The 21,804-nt window shown below is 42.1% G+C and overlaps 1 protein-coding gene across 6 annotated transcripts in view; it reads right to left on the bottom strand.

The window, feature by feature from the left end:
* The window catches only part of DOCK7 (dedicator of cytokinesis 7), a 150,827-nt gene that overhangs the window by 116,108 nt on the left and 12,915 nt on the right, over window positions 1-21,804 (bottom strand). For all 6 annotated transcript variants that reach the window (XM_031968991.1, XM_031968986.1, XM_031968987.1 and 3 more), the window contains exons 2-4: window positions 15,791-15,896; window positions 5,478-5,653; window positions 5,072-5,140 (exon numbers count right to left, since the gene is read on the bottom strand). In XM_031968991.1, coding sequence (XP_031824851.1) covers window positions 5,072-5,140; window positions 5,478-5,653; window positions 15,791-15,896 — 351 coding nt within the window. The remainder of the gene's footprint in view (window positions 1-5,071; window positions 5,141-5,477; window positions 5,654-15,790; window positions 15,897-21,804) is intronic.

Here is a 21,804-nt window from a genome sequence, read left to right as displayed (position 1 = left end):
ATAAAAAGCTCTCGTTTTTTTTTCAAAAATAACCAATGGAAAAATCTTTAAAATAAAAAAAGAAAAAGAAAAACCTGAAAAGACTTACATGAGTCGATGGAAAGTGAAGGAAGAACTAGAAGATCACTGTATAAAGTAATAGCAATATTATACATTGATCAATTGTGAAAGACTTGGCTCCTCTGATCAAGGCAGTGATCCAAGACAATTCCAAATAAAAATGCAATCCACCTCCAGGGAAAGAACTGATTATTTTCTTTTTTCTTTTTTAATAACATGGCTAACATGGAAATATTTTTCATGACTTCACCTTTTTAATGGTTATCATATATTTTGCCTTCTCAGTGGCTAGGAGAGTGAATAAAGAGGAAAGAATTTGAAACTGAAAATAATTTTTTTAATCTTTCAAAAAATGCTCTTTTTGTTTCCTCTGTTATTAAAAAATGTATTCTATCGATTGCAAGGAAGATGCTGATACAATAAACACTGTTAATGGTGAGAAATCAGATATGACTACTATTCAAATCAAAACCCATCATCAACATTATGCCAGTCTCACAGCTTTTAACACATCTCTGAAAAACTTCTTTTAAGTTTTACTGAAGCTTCTCTTATTCTTGATCATTTTCACTTTGCAGTGACTACTTCATGGCACCAGTGGCCCCCCTTCCCCACAAAGAAGCCCAGTTAATTAAAACAAACCTTTGCCTTCTATAGCACCTGTTCTGAGAGGAGAAGGTGTAAAGGGCTGAAACTCTGAGTAGGTGCACTTGGGTTGGACACCAGAGCACTTAAGGCTAATTACCGACTGGACAATATTAGCATATGCTTGGAAAAATGGCCCTTCCCACTATTCTGTGCTTGCTGATCTTTTGGTGTATACAGAGAATTGTGGGAAGGATTAGGGGGTGGAGTAAGACAAGCCAGAGTCACTTTGATGGTAGACAAAGTGAAGGAAGGTCGTGGAGATCCTGCGTCCATCCCCTTCACTTCTACCCCTAAAGACCAAGAATAAAGACCGAGGACTTTTGCACATCCTGACTCCGGCTGATTCTAAGGCATCCAGGGTGCTAACTTGGTCTTCACATTTGGTGCCCACCGTGTGGACCAAGGACCCTAATTTCCCTTTAGAAATTCCAGGTGAACAGGAAATAGGATGAGTATTTTAATAAACAAACAGGGAACTTACTTTGTTAAGGGCTAAACTAGTAACTCTCATTTTCTAGCTGAAATGGGGCAGATATTGGGAAAACATTCTCCCCCACCCCAAAGGAGATCTACAGGAAGTATACTCAGACTGATAGAGACAGCCCGAGTGGTCACTGAATTCCTCACACAAGCATTTGCCATTATGGGTGTGCCACAAGCAATAAAAATAGATAATGGTCTTGCTTATACTTCCAAACATTTTGCACACTTTTGTGCACAGTATAAGGTTTTACACACCACTGGCATACCCTTTAATCCTCAAGGACAGGCAATAGTAGAGAGGAGAAACAGAGACATTAAGACACTCCTCCAAAAACAAAAGAAAGGGGGAGCCACAGGTAACCGTAGAGAACTTCTAAATCTAGCCCTTTATACTATTAACTTCTTGATTTTTGACAAAGATGCACTGGCTCCGGCAGACAGGTTTTATAATCCACCGGAAGGGCAGTGTCCAGTGCGAGCGGCTCCACTATCTTTAGATAATCGCCAGGTGATGTGGAGAGACCCAGAAAGTGGTGAATGGAAGAGACCAGATAGGCTAACTGTTTGGGGGAGAGGGTTTGCTTGTATCTCTACAGGTGGAGAATGAATCAGATGGGGGCCAACGAGCCATAGTCACCTTGTCCATTGGAAAGAGATGGAGCAGACCTTTGAAACAAAGGAGAAGACCTAAGAAACATCGGGTAGTTCCGTCACTGACTGTGCCCAGTACTGAAAGAGCTGTTCAGTTAAAACTGAAAGTCAGTTATGGCACTTGACTCATGGACATCAAAAATTGTTGGCCTTCAAAACCCTCAGGAATCACTGGATTCTCTGAGATATGATAAGACTGTTGTAGGACCTGAAAACCTTCAGGTATCATTGGATTCTCTGAGACACGCTAAGATTGTTGTAGGACTTGAAAACCCTCAGGAATCATTGGATTCTCTGAGAAATGATAAGACTGTTGCAGGACTTCAAAATCTGCAGGAATCATTGGATTCCCTACCACATAAAAGGACTGTTGCAGGACTTCAAAAACTTGCGGGGATCATTGGATTCCCTGACACATAAAGCAATGGACAATAGATTGGTTTTGGACTATCTCTTGGCTGCTGAAAAAGGCATATGTGTGACTGTTGTTTGCATACCCTCCTTCTAGGACTTCTGTCAATCTTTTACAACACTATGTTGATTCATATTGTTTGTTATATCACTACTTGCATGTACAATTCATGTTTTTTGCACCACATTGAGCCTGCACTGACTGTGAGGAGAGTCATCCCTAATAGCCTCTGCGTTATTTCTATGTGCTTGTGTAATACCTCCCATGCTGATGGATTTGTGCATAATAAGACCCTTCAGCCCAGAAAGCTACTAGCAACACCCACTTCCCTTTGGTGCTTTTCATCTCCCTTCCTGAGATGTCAGGGAAGGCGTGACCACCTGTGTTCTAAAATGAAAGAAAGCGGGAGATGTAAAGGGCTGAAACTCTGAGTAGATGCACTGGAGTTGGACAATCGAGCACTTAAGGCTAATTACAGATTGGACAATACTATATTAGCATATGCTTGGAAAATGGCCCTTCCCATTATTCTGTGCTGGTTCAATCTTTTTGGTGTATACAGAGAATTATAGGAGGGACTAGGGGGTGGAGTAAGACAAACCAGAGTCACTTTGGTGATAGACGAAGAGAAGGAAGATCATGGAGATCCTGCATCCATCCCCTTCACTTCTACCCCTAAAGACCAAGAATAAAGACCAAGGACTTTTGCTTATACTGACTCTGGCTGATTCTAAGGCATCCAGGGGGCTAACTTAGTCTTCACAAGAAGGGAGATAAAGTCTATTGCCAATCATCTAAGCCCAGGTCTGAGCACCTCATAGGTCAGATTTCATATATCTGTCCAAGTTGTTTTCCTTTACACTGTTGTAGTCACTGAAAGATTATTCCATCTGCTTTTTTCATTCTATCATTTCAACTAAGTCTTTATCACCAAGTTTCTTTGAATTATTTATTCAAACCAGTTCCTATGTGAGTAGGCAAAAAGTATGGCTGTGAGACATTGAGGTTCATTAACCTACTGGATATGAAGCTATACGTATAGACTTTGGCATCATCAGTAGAGAGATGATCATTAAACTCATAGAAGTTGCCATAGTAACTAAGGAGAAAGAGCAGGGAAAGGAGAAGAAAGCCTTAAGGAACACCCACAAGGAGGAGGTATAACATGGAGGAAAATCCAGCCAAAGAGAATGAGATGGAACCGTTGGAACCAAGAGCACAACATCCCGTAAACCCAGAGGTCTCAGTCAAGGGCAATGTCAATTTGGAATGCAAATTATGAAGTTCTGAGGAGTTCAGTGGGAAATTATGAGCAGGAAGGAATTATAAAGTGAGAAGAATCTGTCTTCTGTCAAAGAAAATGTTGAGAAATCAAAGTTGCATCTAAGTGACCATGGAAAACAACAAAGATGAAAAATGGAAAAAATCTGTAAAGATTTTTAAGAAAAACTTTTCATCAGTAGTAACAATAGAACTGGACTCCAGTGCTGGTTTCAGATGCCCTAAGTGGCAAAGTGGAAATGATAATGAAGAAGTTAAATATGGAAAAAGTAAGCAACTCTACAGAGAGAAGTCTGGCCTTCAGGCAAAGCCATCAAAGGACAGTTATTGAATTCTATTTAAATCCAGTTGCAGATACTTATTAGCTATATGACTTCAAGCAAATCCATTAACCTGTTTGCTTCAATGTCCTCAACTAAATAGGAAAGAAAATTAATGGCACCTACCTCCTCTCTGGATTATTGTGAGGATCAAATGAGATGATATCTGTAAAGCACTTAACACAGCACTAAGCAGAAAGGAAACACTTCATAAATGCTTCTTCTCTTCTCCCCACTTTGGGAGAGACCATCAAGGTATGAAGAAAGAAGAATATCAAAAATTTGGGAAATAGTTCAGTTCTTATTGTTACTTCTAAGATGAATGAGATATTATCAATAATTGCCTACTTTCCTACCTCTACAAAATTAACTGAAAATAAATCAAAATAATATCTTGATGAAGATATGAGAAAGTAATGGGAAGGCTTCCACAATCTACATATCACAGCAGACCACAGCATTATAGATGCACAAATGGAGGAAGATACAGAGAACATAAAATCTCACAAATCAATGGATGGATGGTTGGATGAATGAATCTGCACTAAGCAGTAAGTGCCAAGACTTAAGCTAGCACAGGGAATAAAAATATAAAAACAAGAGATTCCCTGTCCTCATGGAGCCCACATCCAAATAGGGAAGGGCCACACCAAATAAAGGAGTAATGGTCAAGGAACATATGCCAACTGCAACTATCCCTAAGGCTATCCAGTGGAAAAAGAACTCCTATAGAAAATTAGGACTTCTAGAGGATCCTGGTTGCATATGACATTGTGTGGATTGTATCTAACTCATTGAAGGGTCTACTTCTTAAAAAGACTCACAAGCACTCAAATGAGTTTGATCTCCACACGAGATCAAAAACCACACGAGAAAAATAAAGAGGATGCTGAATGACTGTTTGCACATATGGGTGGAGAACTCAAAGGCTCATCCATCAAAATATATAAATTAGGCATGGCAAATATACAAAACCTTAAACCCAATTTATTTTAACATGACCATTTTTCTGGGACAAGTCATGAAGTACTACAGTCTCAGGGTCACCCAAAGAACAAGAGAGATGTATGCAGTGGCTATGAGCATGATGTAGCAAAACGGGATCACTAAGGAGAGCTTTGTTCCAAGGGCCCCTGCTTTTGTCAGGAGTTTTCCAGATCTCGGGGCTATGAGTAAGCACCTGACGTGGTGACTGCATACAGAGTTGGTGACTTACTTTCTGTTCACAATGGCCCAGTCTTCAGTGTAGCTCCTCACGCAGTCTCTAACATGAGGGTCCATTTCACTGTTGAAGAAGAATATCCGTTAGGGTGGCCGAGAAGAAAAGTACTTGGCTATAAGCTTTTTCTGTGTGTGAAGGAATCCCTCCCCAGCCCCCGCCCCTTGGTGAAACCTATGGAACTCTTCTCTGAACCACGTTTCTAAACATATAAACAGAGGTTCCCAAAGCAAACAAATTGGATTGAAATAATCATCAAAATATGTTTTAAAACAAATCCTAAGGTAAGAACCCCGGTTTTGTATAAAAGAGGCATTAGTGACACAATCAAGGGAGTTGGGTCCAATTATAGAATGGGCAGCAATTCCCAGAATCCAACTCTGGTTCTCCAAGACTGTCTCACCTTTCTTCAGGTACAGCCGACACAAGGGTTCGACAGTCCCTGGGATTATAAACAACTTCAATGTCATCTGGGGGAAATTCAAGCAAGTCCCTCAGAGGCCCAGACTCCACAGCCAGGGGGTGTGTGATTAAGTAATCTTCCAAATCCACCGGGTCCACAGCTTCGCTAAGGGGAACCTGTTTAAAAAAAAAAAAAAAAAAAAAAAAGACAATAGTTAAGCTATATTTTCTTCTGGGTCTCCATGCATCCGAGGGCTGAGCCAACAACCCCTACCCCAAAAGAGGTGCTTCATTTGGCTCACAAACCTTGCTTGACACTGACTCGAGTCCATCAAAGCAGGCCCGGCCATCCAGCCCAGCCTAGAGGCCCCTCCACTAGAGATGCTCGTCATGCTCATCCCTGAAATCACAGGCTTCAGTTCTCTATTTAATTGAGCCTGGGACTTCTGCGTTAATTATACACTACAGTACTCGGCTCCAAACAGCAAAGACCAGAAGCAAAGGGACACCTCAGAACCTGCTCCCTCCCAGCCACTCCAGGATGAAGGAGATTGGGATCCCTTAGGCACCCCAACTACAGGGACAGAGCTCTGTTTGCGAACAGGAACCTCCTTCCAACTTTGATCCATAAGGACTATACAGGACTTCCTTAAGCCCTACAGCTGATTGTCCAGAGCCCAAAGACAGCCCCGTCCCCTTGTCTCCCAACCACCATTTCTTCCCTATATTCCTTTCTCATGGGCCTTGCCCCTACCCCACACGGTTCATGTTAAGTCTCTTCTCCTGGGTCAGTCCATAATAAATGGCCTAATGCTTCCAGCATCACAGCTTTGTTCTGTCTAATTCTTTGTTAAACCCAAGCACAGAACATCACCTTTGTCCCTCTTATAATTTATTTGATTCCACCCATTCTTCTAAGATGGCAATCTTTGCAGATGTTGCCTTCATGGCCATTATCCGTCTCTCCCAGCTTGGTGTCATTTGCAGATTTGATAAGCAGGCCTCCTAGAGCTTTATCTAAGGCATCTAGTACAATGGGGAAGAGCAGGGGCCAAGGACAACGTTCCTGGAGCAGTGTGCTAAGGACTATCAGAATTCCCCTCCTCATCGAGGTTCTAGCTCAATCTCATCCAAAAGGCTGTTGGGAGAAACACTGTTAAATGCTTTTAATTCACTTTCATTCCTCCATTATTCATTACTTTAATTATAATTGTTAGGTATCTGTAGAGAGCAGGGCATTAAGCAGCGTTCAGGAACAGGGGCCAAGAAAATGCCAGTTCAGGTCCAGAATAAGGCACCTACGCCGTGGGTAAGGGTGAGACAACCCCAAGTCCCAAGTTAAGGCTGGGACTCCTCAGGGAGCCATCCAGGAGCCTCCACCTTCCTCCTCCTGGAGGATGCTCCCACATCCAACCGTGACGACAGACATCTTTTTGGGACTTGGGTATTAAGCTTCTACTACAAACAAAAATACTTGAAAGACAATACAAAAGCTATGTTCTTCTCCAAACTGAAGGAGACCATGTGGTCCTTCAATAATATACTGCACAAGTGGTACTGAGCCTCCGCCAGAACCTCCAGTGAGGGTGGGGTCACTAATGGCCATCTGCTGCTCCCCGACCCCACCAAAGTGGAACGACATCGAATCCCTTGGTTCTGTATGACTTCCATCTAGTTCTGGGCCACGTGGAAGTGGCTTGTACCAAGAAAATTTCCATAAACAAAGCTGAGCAGAAAAGGGGGATAACATGTGAAACATCAGGTCTCTATTACCTGAAATTTGCTTTTTAAAGTATATGATAAATTCAACATGTTATTTTCTACACTGTCCTCCTTGTCTGTCTCTGTCTAAATGTCTAAGTTTTACAGATGCTTTTGTAAAGTGTCTTTTTTGAAAGGACACCATCATTATCCTCACTCGCCCAACAAGAAAAAAGAAACATGATCCCGAGAACAAAGATGCGGAGTCCAGCAAACAGAGCAGGCCCCAGCCTTGCCCAGCAGCACTGTCAGTCTCCCGGGGCAGGGCCACTGCTCACCCCCCTCTGCCTCGATTCACTCGGGTCTTCACCGGCTTCATGCGCGACACTGGGCTCAGCCATTCCCCAAGGGATGGGCACCCACTTTGTCTCCGGGTACAAAACGTGCCGCCAAGTACTTTGAACCCCTTTCCTTTGGGGCCTGGGGCTGGGGAACCTCCACTGGATAAAAGGGACAGAGGCTGGCTCAGTTCTGAGGCTTTGTTCCTAACGCTCTACCACAGGGTATCAGGATGCCAGGGAGTCTGTGCTCATTGCTAAGAGGCCACCCTGAGGCAGGCCTTCAACATCCCGACGCAGGAGGCTGCACTCCCCGGTCTCCCCAACTCAAAGCTCTCCAGTCCAATCCCTCCTCTACTCCATGGTGTTCCCAAAGCACTCAGTCTGACTCCATCATGCTTCCTACCCAATAAGCTCCTATGTTAAGGCCCACCACAACCGGGCTCCTTCCTACTTTTCCACCCTTCTTACTCTTTCCTTCTATCACAGTAGGCAACTGAGGGATACAGTGAAGAGAGTGCCAGGGCTGGAGCCAGGAAAGCAAATTCAAATCTGACCTCAGACAACCAAGACCTCCCACTGTGACATTGGAGAAATCATTTATGCCTGCCTCAGTTTCCTCAACTATAAAATAGGAATTACAGGTCCTTACTTGACCTCCTCCCAAGCTATGAGGATCAAATGATAAAACATTTGTTTAATAAAAAACAACACAAGACAATAACACTTAGTTTGGTGCCTAATAAATGCTCTTCCTTCTCCTTCCCTGATCCAGGCACACTCCCCACCTCTGACTGTTCTCTGGAGAACAGTCCTTTCCCAAATCCATACTTTTCACTGGTAGCCCCCTAGCCTCCCATACCCAGAATGCTTTCTTCAAGACTTATTTCAAATCCCACATTCTGCTGGAAACTTTTCCCACTAAAATCCAGTACTCCTTCCTTCCCTCTGAGATTACTATCTCCCCCATTAGAATGTGGTGCTTTAAAAGCAGCCACCATATTGGGTTTTTATATCCCCAATAACTGGCACACAGTAGGTGCTTAATGTTTGTTGATTATCTTATTTCAACCCTGCATATATTTTTCTATAATAATTTTCTAATTATTAATGATTTGCATTTTTCATATGATTGGAGAATGGTTTAATTTCTATCTATGGTGGGAATGACTGTCATTCTTAGATGTCTGGATCACAGAAATCAACTGGTCCCCGAGTTTTTATGTATGTCTCATATACTTTGCTAGGCATGCTGGGTAAAAGCATAATGAATTAAACAACCCCTATTCAAAAGGAGTTTCAATTTTAATGGGAAAGACAATTACAAGAAAACTGCTGGCAGCATAAATATCACATGAATAAATACAAATATATGCAACACTGGCAAATACCTAATGGTCTGGCACTCGAAGTTGGGGGAGTCAGAAAAAGCTTCAGGCAGAAGGGGGCCAGGAGGGCTGTGCCTTAAAGCAGGGTTTCTTCACCTTTTCCCCACTCACGAGAACTTTTTATGTGACCCATATGGGTATATAAAGCAGGTATACAAATCAAACATTTACTGATAAATCATAATTTCACAACCGCCACCATTATGTGACCACATATGGGGCCACAAACCACAGTTTGAGAAGTTGGGTCTTAAAAAGAGAGATGTGTGTGTTCCAGACCTAAAGGACAGCAGTGTAAAGGGGCTGGAGAAACAGAGGGAGGGCCAGTGGGGCTGGATCAGAGCGTGGGGGCAGGAAGGCTGGAGAGATGGGGGCTGGTGGCAAAGCCCGGCCCAAGACTTAGGGTCTGATCCTAAGGAGCCACACATGAGCCTTGGGAAGGTTCCTGTGGCAGCCCTTGGCGGGATGGACTGGAAAGGTTAGTTAAAAGTCCTGATGCACAAGTATCACAGTCAGCACCGACTCTGTGTCTGGGTCCTGGGCTCTGTCTCGGGGTACAAGGAAAGGCCCCAAAAGGGCCTCAGCTCAATGCAAGAGACAAAAATCACATGCCAGCAAGGCACATACACAATACACGGAGAACAGCTTCTCAGAGACAACGGGATGCCAGCAGGGTCTTGAGGGCAGCCAAGAGACAAAGGCTGCTGCAATAATCCAAGAGGGACTGAGGGTGGGTCGAGGCTGGGAAGGTACAAATGGCGGCGTCTGGCCCTGGCTGCAATGTGTGGAATGAAGGACACTTAGGAGTCCAGGATGAGCTCAAGATAATGAGCCCGAGACCCCGAAAGGATGGCGGTGCATCCAGCAGAAACTGGGAAGCTTGGAAGAAGGCGTCATCTGGGAAAGATTACAAAGTGTGTTTCAGACACACTGAGCTTAAGACGTCTCTGAACACCCAGCCTGGAATGTGCTGCGATTTCTCCCCCTCCCCCCAATTATAAATTCTCTTCTAATTTTAACTGCATTTAAAAATGTTTCTATTTTACATAATCAACGCTGTATCTTCTATGATCTTCCCCATGCCTTGTTTGGTCATGAATGCCATCCCTCTATCCTCTCTCTACCCATACTTATTAAAATGTCATTTTCTTTTCTTTTTTTATAATAGCTTTTTATTTCTCAAAATACACACAAAGATAGTCTGCAACATGCACTCTTGAAAAACCTTATGTTCCAAATTTTTCTCCCTCCTTTGTCACATACCCCATCCCCTAGATAGAAAGTAATCCAATATAAGTTAAATACATACAACTGTTCTAAACATATTTTCACATTTAGCATGCTGCAGTCAGATCAAAAGTCAGATCAAAAGGGGGAAAAATGAGAAAGAAAATAAAATGCAAGCAAACAAGAAAAAAGGTGCAAATGCTATGTTGTGATCCACATTCAGCCCCATAGTCCTCTCTTTCTCTGCGTGCAGATGGCTCTCTCCATTACAAGTCTATTGAATTGTCCTGAATCAACTCATTGTTGAAAAGAGCCAAGTTCATCAGAGCTAATTATCACATAATCTTGTTGCCACGGTCAGTGATCTCCCGGTTTTGCTCATTTCACTTAGCATCAGTTCATGTAAGTCTCTCCAGATCTCTTTAAAATCATCCTGCTGATAGTTGTTTACAGAGTAATAATATTCCATAGCATTCATACACTATAACTTATTTAGCCATTTTCCAACCTATGGGCATTCACTCAGTTTCAGTTTCTTGACACTACAAAAAGGGCTGCTTAAACATTTTTGTACACGTGGGTCCTTTTCATGTCCCAAAAGCCTCTGTCAAAGAACAAGTGACCCTCCAAACTCTTGTCTTCCAGTTGATCAAACACCATCTAATACGATTTGTTTGCTTCTGAACACAGAAGTAAATCTAATCCACTGATTAACGTAACTATTTTTCAGGCAGTTCTGATTAGAACTGCTTTGTAGCATGGTTTGAGATTAGCCTCCCTTCCCTTCCACTTTTTTTCATTATTTACCTTCAGAATCTTTACTTTTGTTCTTCCAGATGATTTGTCATCCTTTTTAAGCTATCCAAAGTTATCTTTTATCAGCCTGATAGGAGGGGCAGCAAGTAAATTAATTTAGATAGCACAGTCACATACTATATTAGCATGGCCTGTTGGGAACACAATATGTAACTTTGCTTTACCTCTATAGAGACCTTTGCTTCTCTTCTTATGAGAGGATGATCCAAAGAGACTGAGAGACCATTGCTGTCCTCTGACCTCCCCACTGAGAGGCCGTCAAGTTGTCTGACCTCTCTCCTCTTCCCTCTGCCTCCAATTTATTTCATTCCCAGTCCACAAGCAACACCTGTGTCAGCAAAGGCTGCCCTGCAACTCCTTCAGATGTTCACAGCTGTGGAGGCTCTCAGAGAACTGACCTGCCCCTTACACTGTACTTAGACATGGTCCTTAACAATGGCCCAACTCTCTATTTATTTAAGTCAATCTGTCTTCATGTAAAGAGTGACTTGTTACTGTATTCAAAGAATAATATTTTGTAATTTTGTAATTCTTTTAGATGAAATTTCTCTTTCAAGCTCTTCCTACTGAGTTTTGTTGTAATTGATAAAAAAAAGAGCTTGTTTTATATCTTGTTACTTTTCTCAAGTTATTATTTCAATTAATTTTTAGATAACTGTAGAATTCTCAATTGAATCATCTGCAAAAGGCAACAATTGTATTTCTTCTTTCTCTGTGATTATTCCCTCAGTATCTTTTTTTTTTTTTTTTTTTTTTTTGCTATAGCACGCATTTCTAGTACCATGTCAAATAACAGTGATAACAGTGATAGCACCTAGTAAGAGCTTAATAAATGTTTACTGACTAATTGATAGACATATTTACTTTTCCTTGTGTTTTGACAGAAAGACCTCTAATTCATCTTTATTAGATATAAATTAGGCTCTTTTTCAAAAAGATAAATACTTCTTACTATGTTAGGAAAAGGTCTACTTAGTTCTATGCTTTGGGGTATGCTTTGTGGAAGGGGGGAGGGAGGAAAGGGGAGGGAGGAGAGACGAAAAAGGGGAGGGAGGAAAGAAAGAAGGGAGGGGAGGAGAAAAGGGAAGGAGGGGGAAGAGAGGGAAGGAAAAGTAAGGGAGGGAAGGAGGGGGGAAGGGAGGGAAAGAGGGGAGAAGGGAGGGAAGAAGAGGGGAAGGGATGGAGGGAAGGAAGTTTCATAAAATTCATTTATAAATCCAGCTGATTCAGGGATCTTTTTATTTGGGATTTATTATTGCTTAATAATTCCCTTTTCTGAAACTGTGTTATTTAAATTATGTATTATTTGTTCTATTAATCTAGATATTTTGTTTCCTGGAATTTTTTTCATTTCCTTTAAATTATAAATTTTGTTGGAATATAATTGGGCAAAAGTGTTTCTAATAATTTCCTGGAGAAGACTCCATGTATTATGTTCTCTGCTTTTCCATTTTTCATATTGCCAAGAACAAACCAGTTAATGGCTTATCAGTTTTGGTTTTTTAAAGTGTCTAACTGTACTTTTCGATTCAAGATCCCATCTGGTAACAGTCTCTGCTTTACATCTCATCCATCATATACATGGCCTTGCAGTTATCACAGTAATTTCCTTGAAACACAAATTTCCTTGAAACACAAATATAACAATAATAGCAAATAGCATTTATATAGCACCTACTACACGGCACGCACCATGCTAAGCAGTATAAATAACATCTCATCTGAATCTCACAATAATCCCGGGAGGCAAGTGTTTCTACTGTTCCCATTTCACAGATTAAGATATAGACAAGTAGAGCTGTTGAGTGACTTGTTCAAGAACCCACACTCAGTATCTGAGGCCACATCTGAATTTTCAGTGCTCAGCCACCAGGTATTCAAGCTTAGCCAGATGACTCTACTTAATAGCAAGAGTCATTGCTCCTTATTATCTTCATTTGGCTAGGACAGGACTTCAGGGTCCCGGCCGGGGCTTCCAGTCGTATCTATCCTGGGCTGCTGATCCCCTGGCAATGCAGCCAGACCAGCCTCACCCCTTCCTCTCCAGGTCCTCAGCTGGCCGCCCTTCAGAGCCTCTGTTGGTGAATCCTTTCCAGAAGTGCTGAAGTGGCCTCTCCAGGACGCCATACAAGGGCTGAAGACGTGGAAAAGCACTAAGTTTGTGGTGAATGTGAATGGGCGCCCCCACCTCCCCACCCTGGCTGCTGCCCTCAGGCCCTGGGCTTTTCATTTGGGAGCAGTACAAGCCAGGAGCCCCACGAGGGGTTCCAGGAGGCAGGATCCTCCCCTCCTCTCCTTTCTTCAGTTCTTTGGTCCTCTCTGCCCCTGCCCGTTTTCTCCCAAGTTTTATGGGTTATTTCATGGCTACAGTGTGAAGGGAAGAGCAAAATATCAGAAATCATGTTTTGTCATAAAGAATTATAGGCCCAAAAGTGCATTTTCAACGATCTCTAATGCAAGATGACAGTTTTGGGTGATTGCAGGGTCCTGAGCCCATTCCCCATACCTTTCACAGCATGGTTTTCTAAGAACATTACCCCTGTGAAAGTTATACTTATTTACATACAGATTATTTTCTCCCTCGACTTCAAGGAAATGTAAGCTCCCTGAGAGCAGGACACATTTCATTTTGGTCTTTTTATTCCCACTCCCTGGGAAAGCTGGGCACCCAAAACCCGGGAAGAGAGCAAAGGAGCTCTAACTTATTATCACTGTGTGGATCACACAGGCCTTGATTTCCCTAACTCCCCAATCCCCGTGCAGAGCAGCCTTTGCTAACACTTGACCTTTTCAGAAGATTCAGCTAAGAGTCTCCTTTGTTCTGCTCGAGGAGAACAGCCCATCGAGCCTGAGCATCTTATTTTTGCCACAAAATTAAATTTGACACAAATGAAAGCAGGTTATTTGTCCTGAGCAGCAGCTCCTTCAGAGGCAGCTGCTCCCTCTCCTATTTGCCAGTTTAAATGCATCTGAGGCAGCAGAGGCTCTATATAGGGAGCCTCAGCTCTCCACCCACACAGAAAGCACCAGTGGAGACAGCATTAGGGTGACATTTCATTAACAAGAAACAAATCACAGTAAAATCTGGTCCTCACCCTGGAGCTCACATTTGGGGATTCGAACTCTTTTCTATCCAATTCTAGAGGTTGGTTCTTTCTCAAGCTATCAGGGGAAGCCCATCCACTCATGAATATGGCCATTTAAAGTGTCTAGTTCTTGTCCTGGTTATTGGGCTATTTTCTATTTTAATAGTTAACCACTACATCTACACTATCAGTTCTGGGCATATAATTGGGCAAAATAATTTCTGATAATTTCTTTTATTTCCATCAAGAATTCAAGAAATATTAGGGATTTAATGTGGGTGAGGTTTGTACCTGGGAAAGTCTCCTACAGAAGGTGGGATCTGGGCTAAATCCTGGAGGCCACCGGGGAGGAGAGAGAATTCAGACTTTGAGAAATGGAAGTTGAGGTTTTGGGGAGAGGGATTTCTCCCCTTTTTTAAGTGGCTAATTTTTTAAAATCACATTACATAATTTATTTTGCTAATTTTTTAATTCAAAAAAGCATGACCACCTACAGGACATATTTCTTTTCCTTCTTCAGCTATGATTGCCAGCCCCATTTTTTGATTCTGTGTATATTCCGCCTACATATGTCCAGTCCCAAAGAGTATCACCTCCGTGAGGGCAGGAACTGCTTCATCCTTTGGGCACCTCACCCAAAGCTTGGCAGAAAGCAAATGCTTAAGAACCACTTTTTGACCCATCTGCTTCCAGGAAAAACAGTATCTTAGCTCTGTCACCAATTGACTTGATCTAACTTTGCTCACCTTGCAGACGGTCCACCCAAAACGGACAATTCTGGGGCAGCTCGATGAACCCTCAGGAGCAGTGTGAACCTGGGCAAGTCACTTAACCCCAACTGTCTCACCAAACAAAAAGCAGAAAGAAAACCCGAGTGACTCTCCATGTTGGCAGCTCCCGCTATCTCCAATATCATTTATCTTGGAATGACACCAAGAGTGACTTCAAGTGATGGGAAACAAAACCAAAAGTACCTGGGCAAACCCACTGCAACAGCTCCAAACACAATCATTCTAACTCACAACAACTCATAGTTCATCGGCAAACCAGCAGCAGCAAATAGAGCTCATCGTGTCAACGGAATCCAACTCGACTAGAAGTTCTGCCTTTTGGCGAGCCCTCTTCCGAGTTAAGGGCCAGAGCCATCTCATGGCACCTTCTGGGCCCCAAATGAATTTGCTTTCATGCTTTCCCGCAGGCCAAACTCCACAGCTTTTGTAGCGATTCTCACCAGTAATATTTGAGAAAACACACCAGAAAAGGGCGTTTTTGGGGTAATCTAAAAGCGTATACATTTTAAAAAAGCAATGAACACTAGTGACTACCATCTGACCAGAAGGGTCTGGCTATCAGAAAGATCTAATGCCTAATATACTTTGCATATCTCACTGTTACAGGTTAATTTGCAAGTTCAATATTTTGTATAAGGCAAAAATTACTCCAAGATCCTACCTGCTTTTCAGAGTTGTGTTTTTATGCCTCTTTAAAGGAGGAGGGGCTGTGTGTGTGTGTGTGTGCGGACATGTGTGTACACATGCAAGGGAAGACATTAAAAAGATGGAGTGAAGAACACTAGGAGAATGAAGTCCGTGAAGGAAGGAATATGAAGCCCCTCGGGTCAGCTCCATGCCCACCCTCCCTGGGGTCATGAGGGCCTGGGGCCTTTCCTCCCAGTTGAGAAGTCCGATATCTCCAAAGTGCTTCCCATAAACGCTCCTGCCTCGCCACAACCGACCCCATTTGCAGGGCACGACTTACGCTGGCATGATGGGAGACGCCGCCCACGAGGCTGAGGTTCTTGAGAAGCTGGGGCGAGCCACTGTACTGGCCCGAGATCTGCTTCCTCACTTCGGCTGCCACCGTCCTAGGAGAAAGAAAGCAAGTCATGGGTGAGGGAAAGGTGTGCAGGTTGGGGGGGAGGGGGCGTTATTTTACACCAATGTGTATGTAACATTAACCACAATTGGCTAAAACAGAGTTCTGAGAAGTGACTATAAAGGCAAGGACATATAAGTAAAAGCAGAATATAGCACTACTCGATCCCACCTTGGCACACAGGAGCCTCACTCAGCCTCAGTTTTCTCATCTGTGAGATGGGAATAAAGGTAGCACTTACTTCACAGGGTGCATATGAGGATCAAATAAGATCATTCATTCAAGCATATTTTGCTAACTTAAAGTACGAGATAAATGTTGTTACTATTACTATCACTGTGGCTGTTATAGTTGTTTTACAGTCATACCTGACTATCTCACTAGGAGTTTCATGGCGGAGACACTGGAGGAGTTTGCCATTTCCTTCCAGTTCATTTCACAGGTGAGGAAACTGAGGCAAATAGAGTTAAGTGACTTGCACAGGGTCACACAGCTAGTAAGTGTCTGAGGCTGGATTTGAATTCTGAAAGATGAGGCTTCCCACCTCCAATCTGTGCGCTATGGGGCCCCCAAGCTGTTTCCATTATTACCTTTACCCTGAACGTATAAATGAACTTTCTGATTCCTCAAAATCAACACTAGAAAGAGAATGAATGCACTTTTAGACTTGCTGAATTTGAGATGTTCATTGGACAACTGAAGGTGTGAGAACAGAGATCAGCAGGGGGGTTAAAGCCAGACTTGAGGATCATCTGCCCAGATGTCCAGGAGAGCTGCTGAGACCTCAAAATGAAAGAATACAGAGGGAGAAAAGGGCAGAGCCCATGGACAAAGCCCCAAGGGCAGCCTGTGAAGGTTCTGTACAGGAGACCAGGAAGAATGTTTGAGATTGTGTAGACCCTTTGGTCCAGCCTCAGCTCTAGTGGGCCTGTGTCCAAAGAGATCATAAAGGAGGAAAAGGGACCCACACATGCAAAAATGTTTGTGGCAGCCTTCTTTGTAGTGGCCAGAAACTGGAGACTGAGAGGATGCCCATCAGTTGGGAAGCGGCTGAATAAGTGATGGGATATGAATGTGATAGAATATTATTGTTCTGTAAAAAATGATCATTTCTTTTGGATGATTTCAGAAAGGCCTGGGGAGACTTACACGAACTGATGCTGAGAGAAGTAGAACCAAGAAAACATTGTACACAGCAACAACAAGATTATGCAATGATCAATTCTGATGGACGTAGCTCTTTTCAACAGCGAGGTGATTCAGGCCAGTCCCAATGGTCTTGTGATGGAGAGAGCCATCTACATCCAGCGAGAAGACTGTGGGGACTGAGTGTGGATCACAACATAGCTTTCTCACTTTTTTTGTTTTTTGCTGCTTTTCATTTGCTTTCTCATTTTTTCCCTTTTTGTTCTGATTTTTCTTTGCAGCAAGATAATTGTGGAAATATGTATAGAGGATTTGCACATGTTGAACATACATTGGATTACTTGCAATCTAGGTGAAGGGATGGGGGAAAGGGAGGGGAAAAATCTGGACACAACGTTTTGCAAGGGTGAATGTTGAAAATTATCTTTGCATGTGATTTAAAAATAAAAAGCTATTCTGTATATATAAAAAGAATGGTTTGAGAGGCAAGAGAAGCAATAGGAAGAAGGGGTGTCCAGAGAACTTTAAGGAAAGGGTGACAGGGCAGCCAAAGCTGGGCAGCAAGGTCACTGGAGAAGCCAAATCTCAGGGAGAGCCAAAAGATGGAAGGAGTGCGAGAAGAGAAGCTTTAATATAATGGCCCACCTGTGACTAAATTCGCGCACTCGGGAGAGCATCATGAATTGGCCTGGTTCCAGGAAGGACCTAGGGAAGACTAGGTGGGGATGGGAATGAGGGACCAGGTAGTGCGAGTCAGAAAGCCTTCGTAATATCAAAGCATGATATCTGTGGCCAACTCCACTGAAAGAGCATTGTTACAAATATGAGTCGTCCAATCAAATATAACTCACTCTGCCATTGTCCTTGCTTAGAAAGCCCAACTAGTACCTATGTTCAAATGAACTCATAATGAGTCACCCTCCATATTCAAATTTATTTTCTTTTCTTCTTATAAATTTAATAGTCAGCAACAAAAACAGACATTTCAATATTCAAAGAATAAGAAAGAGGACTGTTTAAGAAATGAGTTTATTTCTGCTACACATAGTTTTTACATTTAACAAGGGAGTAAAATAAAATTGCTCTTTTGTCTTCCTTTCTAACCATTTTTCTTTTATATATTAAAACAATTTTTGATGCTTTTTTATATCTATTTTTATCACACCCCATTCACTCCCCTTACACCTCTTCTAGAAGTCTTCCCCAAACCCACCAATGCACTGGTGTTCCATGTCTGCAATCTGGGCACCCGCTGGTGGTAATTAGAGCAAGAAGTGACCTCAGCGATGACAGAGCCAAATCCAAACTCTTCTCTTTGCCATTTAAAGCCCTTCCCAGGCAGGCCTGCTTTATCAGACATGATTCTCTGCCCAGACTCTGATCCAGTCACATTGGCTGGTCCTCCCACCCAACAAGCCATCTCCAGCCTCCCCATCTTGACACAGGACATTTTCTTTTTCTTTGTTTTAAAAAACATTTTCCTTTCAAAACACATGCAAAGATAGTTTTCAATTACCAAAGCAAGCAGACAAGAATAAAAAAGAGAATACTATGTCGTGAATTACATGCAGTGTCCACAGTCCTCTCTCTGGGTATAGATGGCTCCCTCCATCACCAACCACTGGAATACACGGGACACTTTCAAGGGCACCTTCTCTCAAGCATCTCGTTCTCCACATCTCCCCAACAGCGCCCCCCAAAATGCTCTCCTATTTAAGTATTCATGTTGTGTGTGTGGTACATGAATAGAAAGCTGGCGTCAGTCACAAAGGAAGGACTACAAAAGCATGTTGGACACGAGCTAGTGGTGTGAGCTGCCAACATCGCTGACCCCTCCACGGCTTCAGCCACTGGTAACAAACTCAAGAGAAATAGGGCCACTTAACCATACATGAGAATCTCTGCAGATAGTACTGGCTTAGAAAAACCACATCTTGTTTTTGAAACAATTACCTTTTTTTTAATGATTCTTTTTTTCTTATTTTAATAGTATTTTATTTTTCTAGATACATACAAGGATAGTTTTTTCATCATTCATCTTTTCAAAACCTTGTATTGAAAATTTTTTTCTCTTTCTTTCCCTCTCTCTAAGACAGCCAGAAATCCAGTGTAGGTTAAATGTGTGCAGTTCTTCTATACATATTTCCACATTTATCATGTTGCACAAGAAAAATCAGATCAAAAAGAAAAAAAATGAAAAAGAAAGGAAAAAAAAGCAAGCAAACAACAACAAAAAAAGGTGAAAATCCTATGCTGTGATCCACATTTAGTCCTCACAGACCTCTCTCTGGATGCATGTGGCTCTCTCCATCACAAGTCTACTGGAATTGGCTTGAATCACTGCATTATCCTCAAGAGCCACATGCATCACATAAACTCTTATTTTTTAAACTATTATTTATTTTTAAAATTTTTTTTAAAATTTGAGTTCTGAATTCCCTTCCTCCCTTCAGGCCCTCTCTTTCCATTGTTCAAGTAAAAAGATGATATCAATAATACATGGGAATATGCAAAACATATTTCCATGTTAACCTTGTTGCCAAAAAGAAAAAACAAGAAAGTGAAAAAAGTACACTTCCATCTGCACTCAGACCTCTCTGGCTCTTTCTCTGCAGGTAGATGGTCACAGAACTCTAAATGGGGGGAGGATTCCCAATTACCCCCAGGCCTGTGCCCATGTGGTCTGGGGACAGGGATGTGCTCTTTCTTGGGTCTGCTCACCCAGCAGCAAGAGAATGCCTGGCACCTTGGAGGTGTCCCCAAAGTCACATAAGGCAGCAGGCTTCAAATCCAAAGCAGATGTTCTTTCCCTGGGTGTCCTGGTGTTAACAAAGCTAACCCCAAGGAAGCAGATACATTATTATGACAGTGTACATTAGTCACTTAATACTGTAAAAACTCGGTACCTGATCCCAAGTAATCTAACTAGCCAGCTTTTTTTATCTATTTATAACAAAAAATCAAGAAGCTGTACTGAGATTCAAATGAGATAATATATGAAAAACCTTGTTAGGTTATGGATATGAGTTGTTATTATTATTTAGAGACATGGCTCTCCTATAAGACCCCATACCCTGCACAAATTTTCCAGATACATACAAAGATAGTTTTTTCATCATTCATCTTTTCAAAATCTTCTATTGCAAATTGCTCTCCCTTTCTTTCCTCCTCTCCAAGATAGTCAAAAATCCAATATATGTTAAACATGTGCAGTTCTTCTATACATATTTCCACATTTATCATGCTGCACAAGAAAAATCAGATCAAAAAGGAAAAAAAATGAAAAAGAAAGGAGAAAAGCAAGTAAACAACAACAAAAAGTTTTGGGCAACTAAGTTATTACTTAACAAGTGTCCAGGAGAAGAGTTACATGGATTGCACATGGAACTATCCAACTCCCGTCCTCCCCCTGCATAGCCACAACAGAACCCTTTTCCTATTCTTCCCCCACGACAGATACCTGCAGGTTGTGCTCTGAAAACAGACAAGGCAGCCTCCCCATAGCTGAGGAGACTGCCCTGTAATGGAAGGCTCCTTCAGTACTCTGAGGCTGTCAAGGGCACACACAGAGCCAGCTTTGAAACCTTCGGATTTAGAAAATCAGGTCAGGATGAGAAAATAAAGAAATAAGAAGCTTCGAGATGGAATCAGCCAAATAAGAAAATCTAACTGAAAGCCTCTAAATTCTACCACTTTTCTAAAAATCGACTTTAGCTAAGAAATTCACAAATGAACAGACTTTCCAAAATATAAACAAAGACACAGGAATAGATTCCAAGGACTAAACTTGTCACCTGTGAATATTTATTTCTAGGGGAGAATTTCCCAAATTAGAATTTAAAATCAGGAAAAACTGGTAAAACTGAAACATTCATCACCCTTCAGATAACAAATTTCCTCTATTTTCACCTATTCTAAACTCAAGCTGAGTCCTGCGGGAAGAGTTTCACTGAAAATACTAACATGCCTCTGTCCCATGATTCCAAGGAAAATGCTCATGTAGCATCATGGACACCATCAGTCAGGACTGTGAGTCAGGACGCTCACAGGTCTGTGAATGAAATCTCCTCCTTTTGGCCAGCTTTTCTGTGGTCACCCACAAGCCTTCACGGGGCTACTTTTAAATTGGAAAAAACAGGTTGCCAGTAGCAGCTCTAACAGGTCATTGCCAACCACAGAAAACTGAATAAGGAAAAGAAAGGCCTTTGATTTCCTGGCGATTACAGAAGCCCAAAGGCCAGCCTCATGGATCCTGATCACCAATAACAGGGTTAAGTGTCAGGTCTCAAGGACACATCTTGGATCTTGGGGATGGTGGTGCTGGCCAACATACAAGTAGACGGTTTAGCCAATAGAGAGTGTTGTAGGGCGTCAGAGGTCTGAATCTGCATGCTGAGTCTTTTGTTAAGAGTGTGACATTAAATGTCATCTACTTTTCTCCTCTCAATTACCTTACCTTGAAAAGAACCAAATAGCCAAATAACGAGAGTTTAAAATTTTACATTTTGACATGCTGGAGGTACTTATCATTGGTGCCACCCCCCCCCCCAAAAAAAATCAAGCAAAAAAATTCCACTCCTAAAATATTCAGTTCCACATGCCCAAAGGGTATAAAACTGTATATGACTTTTGATCCAGCAGAGTCACTGCTGGGTCTGTATCCCAAAGAGATCACAAAAGAGGGAAATGACCCAGACATGCAAAAATATTTGTTCCTTTTGCGGTGACAAGAAATTGAAAATTAAGTGAAT

This window comes from Sarcophilus harrisii, chromosome 4 (assembly GCF_902635505.1).
Source record: "Sarcophilus harrisii chromosome 4, mSarHar1.11, whole genome shotgun sequence".
NCBI lineage: Eukaryota > Metazoa > Chordata > Mammalia > Dasyuromorphia > Dasyuridae > Sarcophilus > Sarcophilus harrisii.
This window is presented reverse-complemented; position numbering and strand designations above follow the sequence as displayed.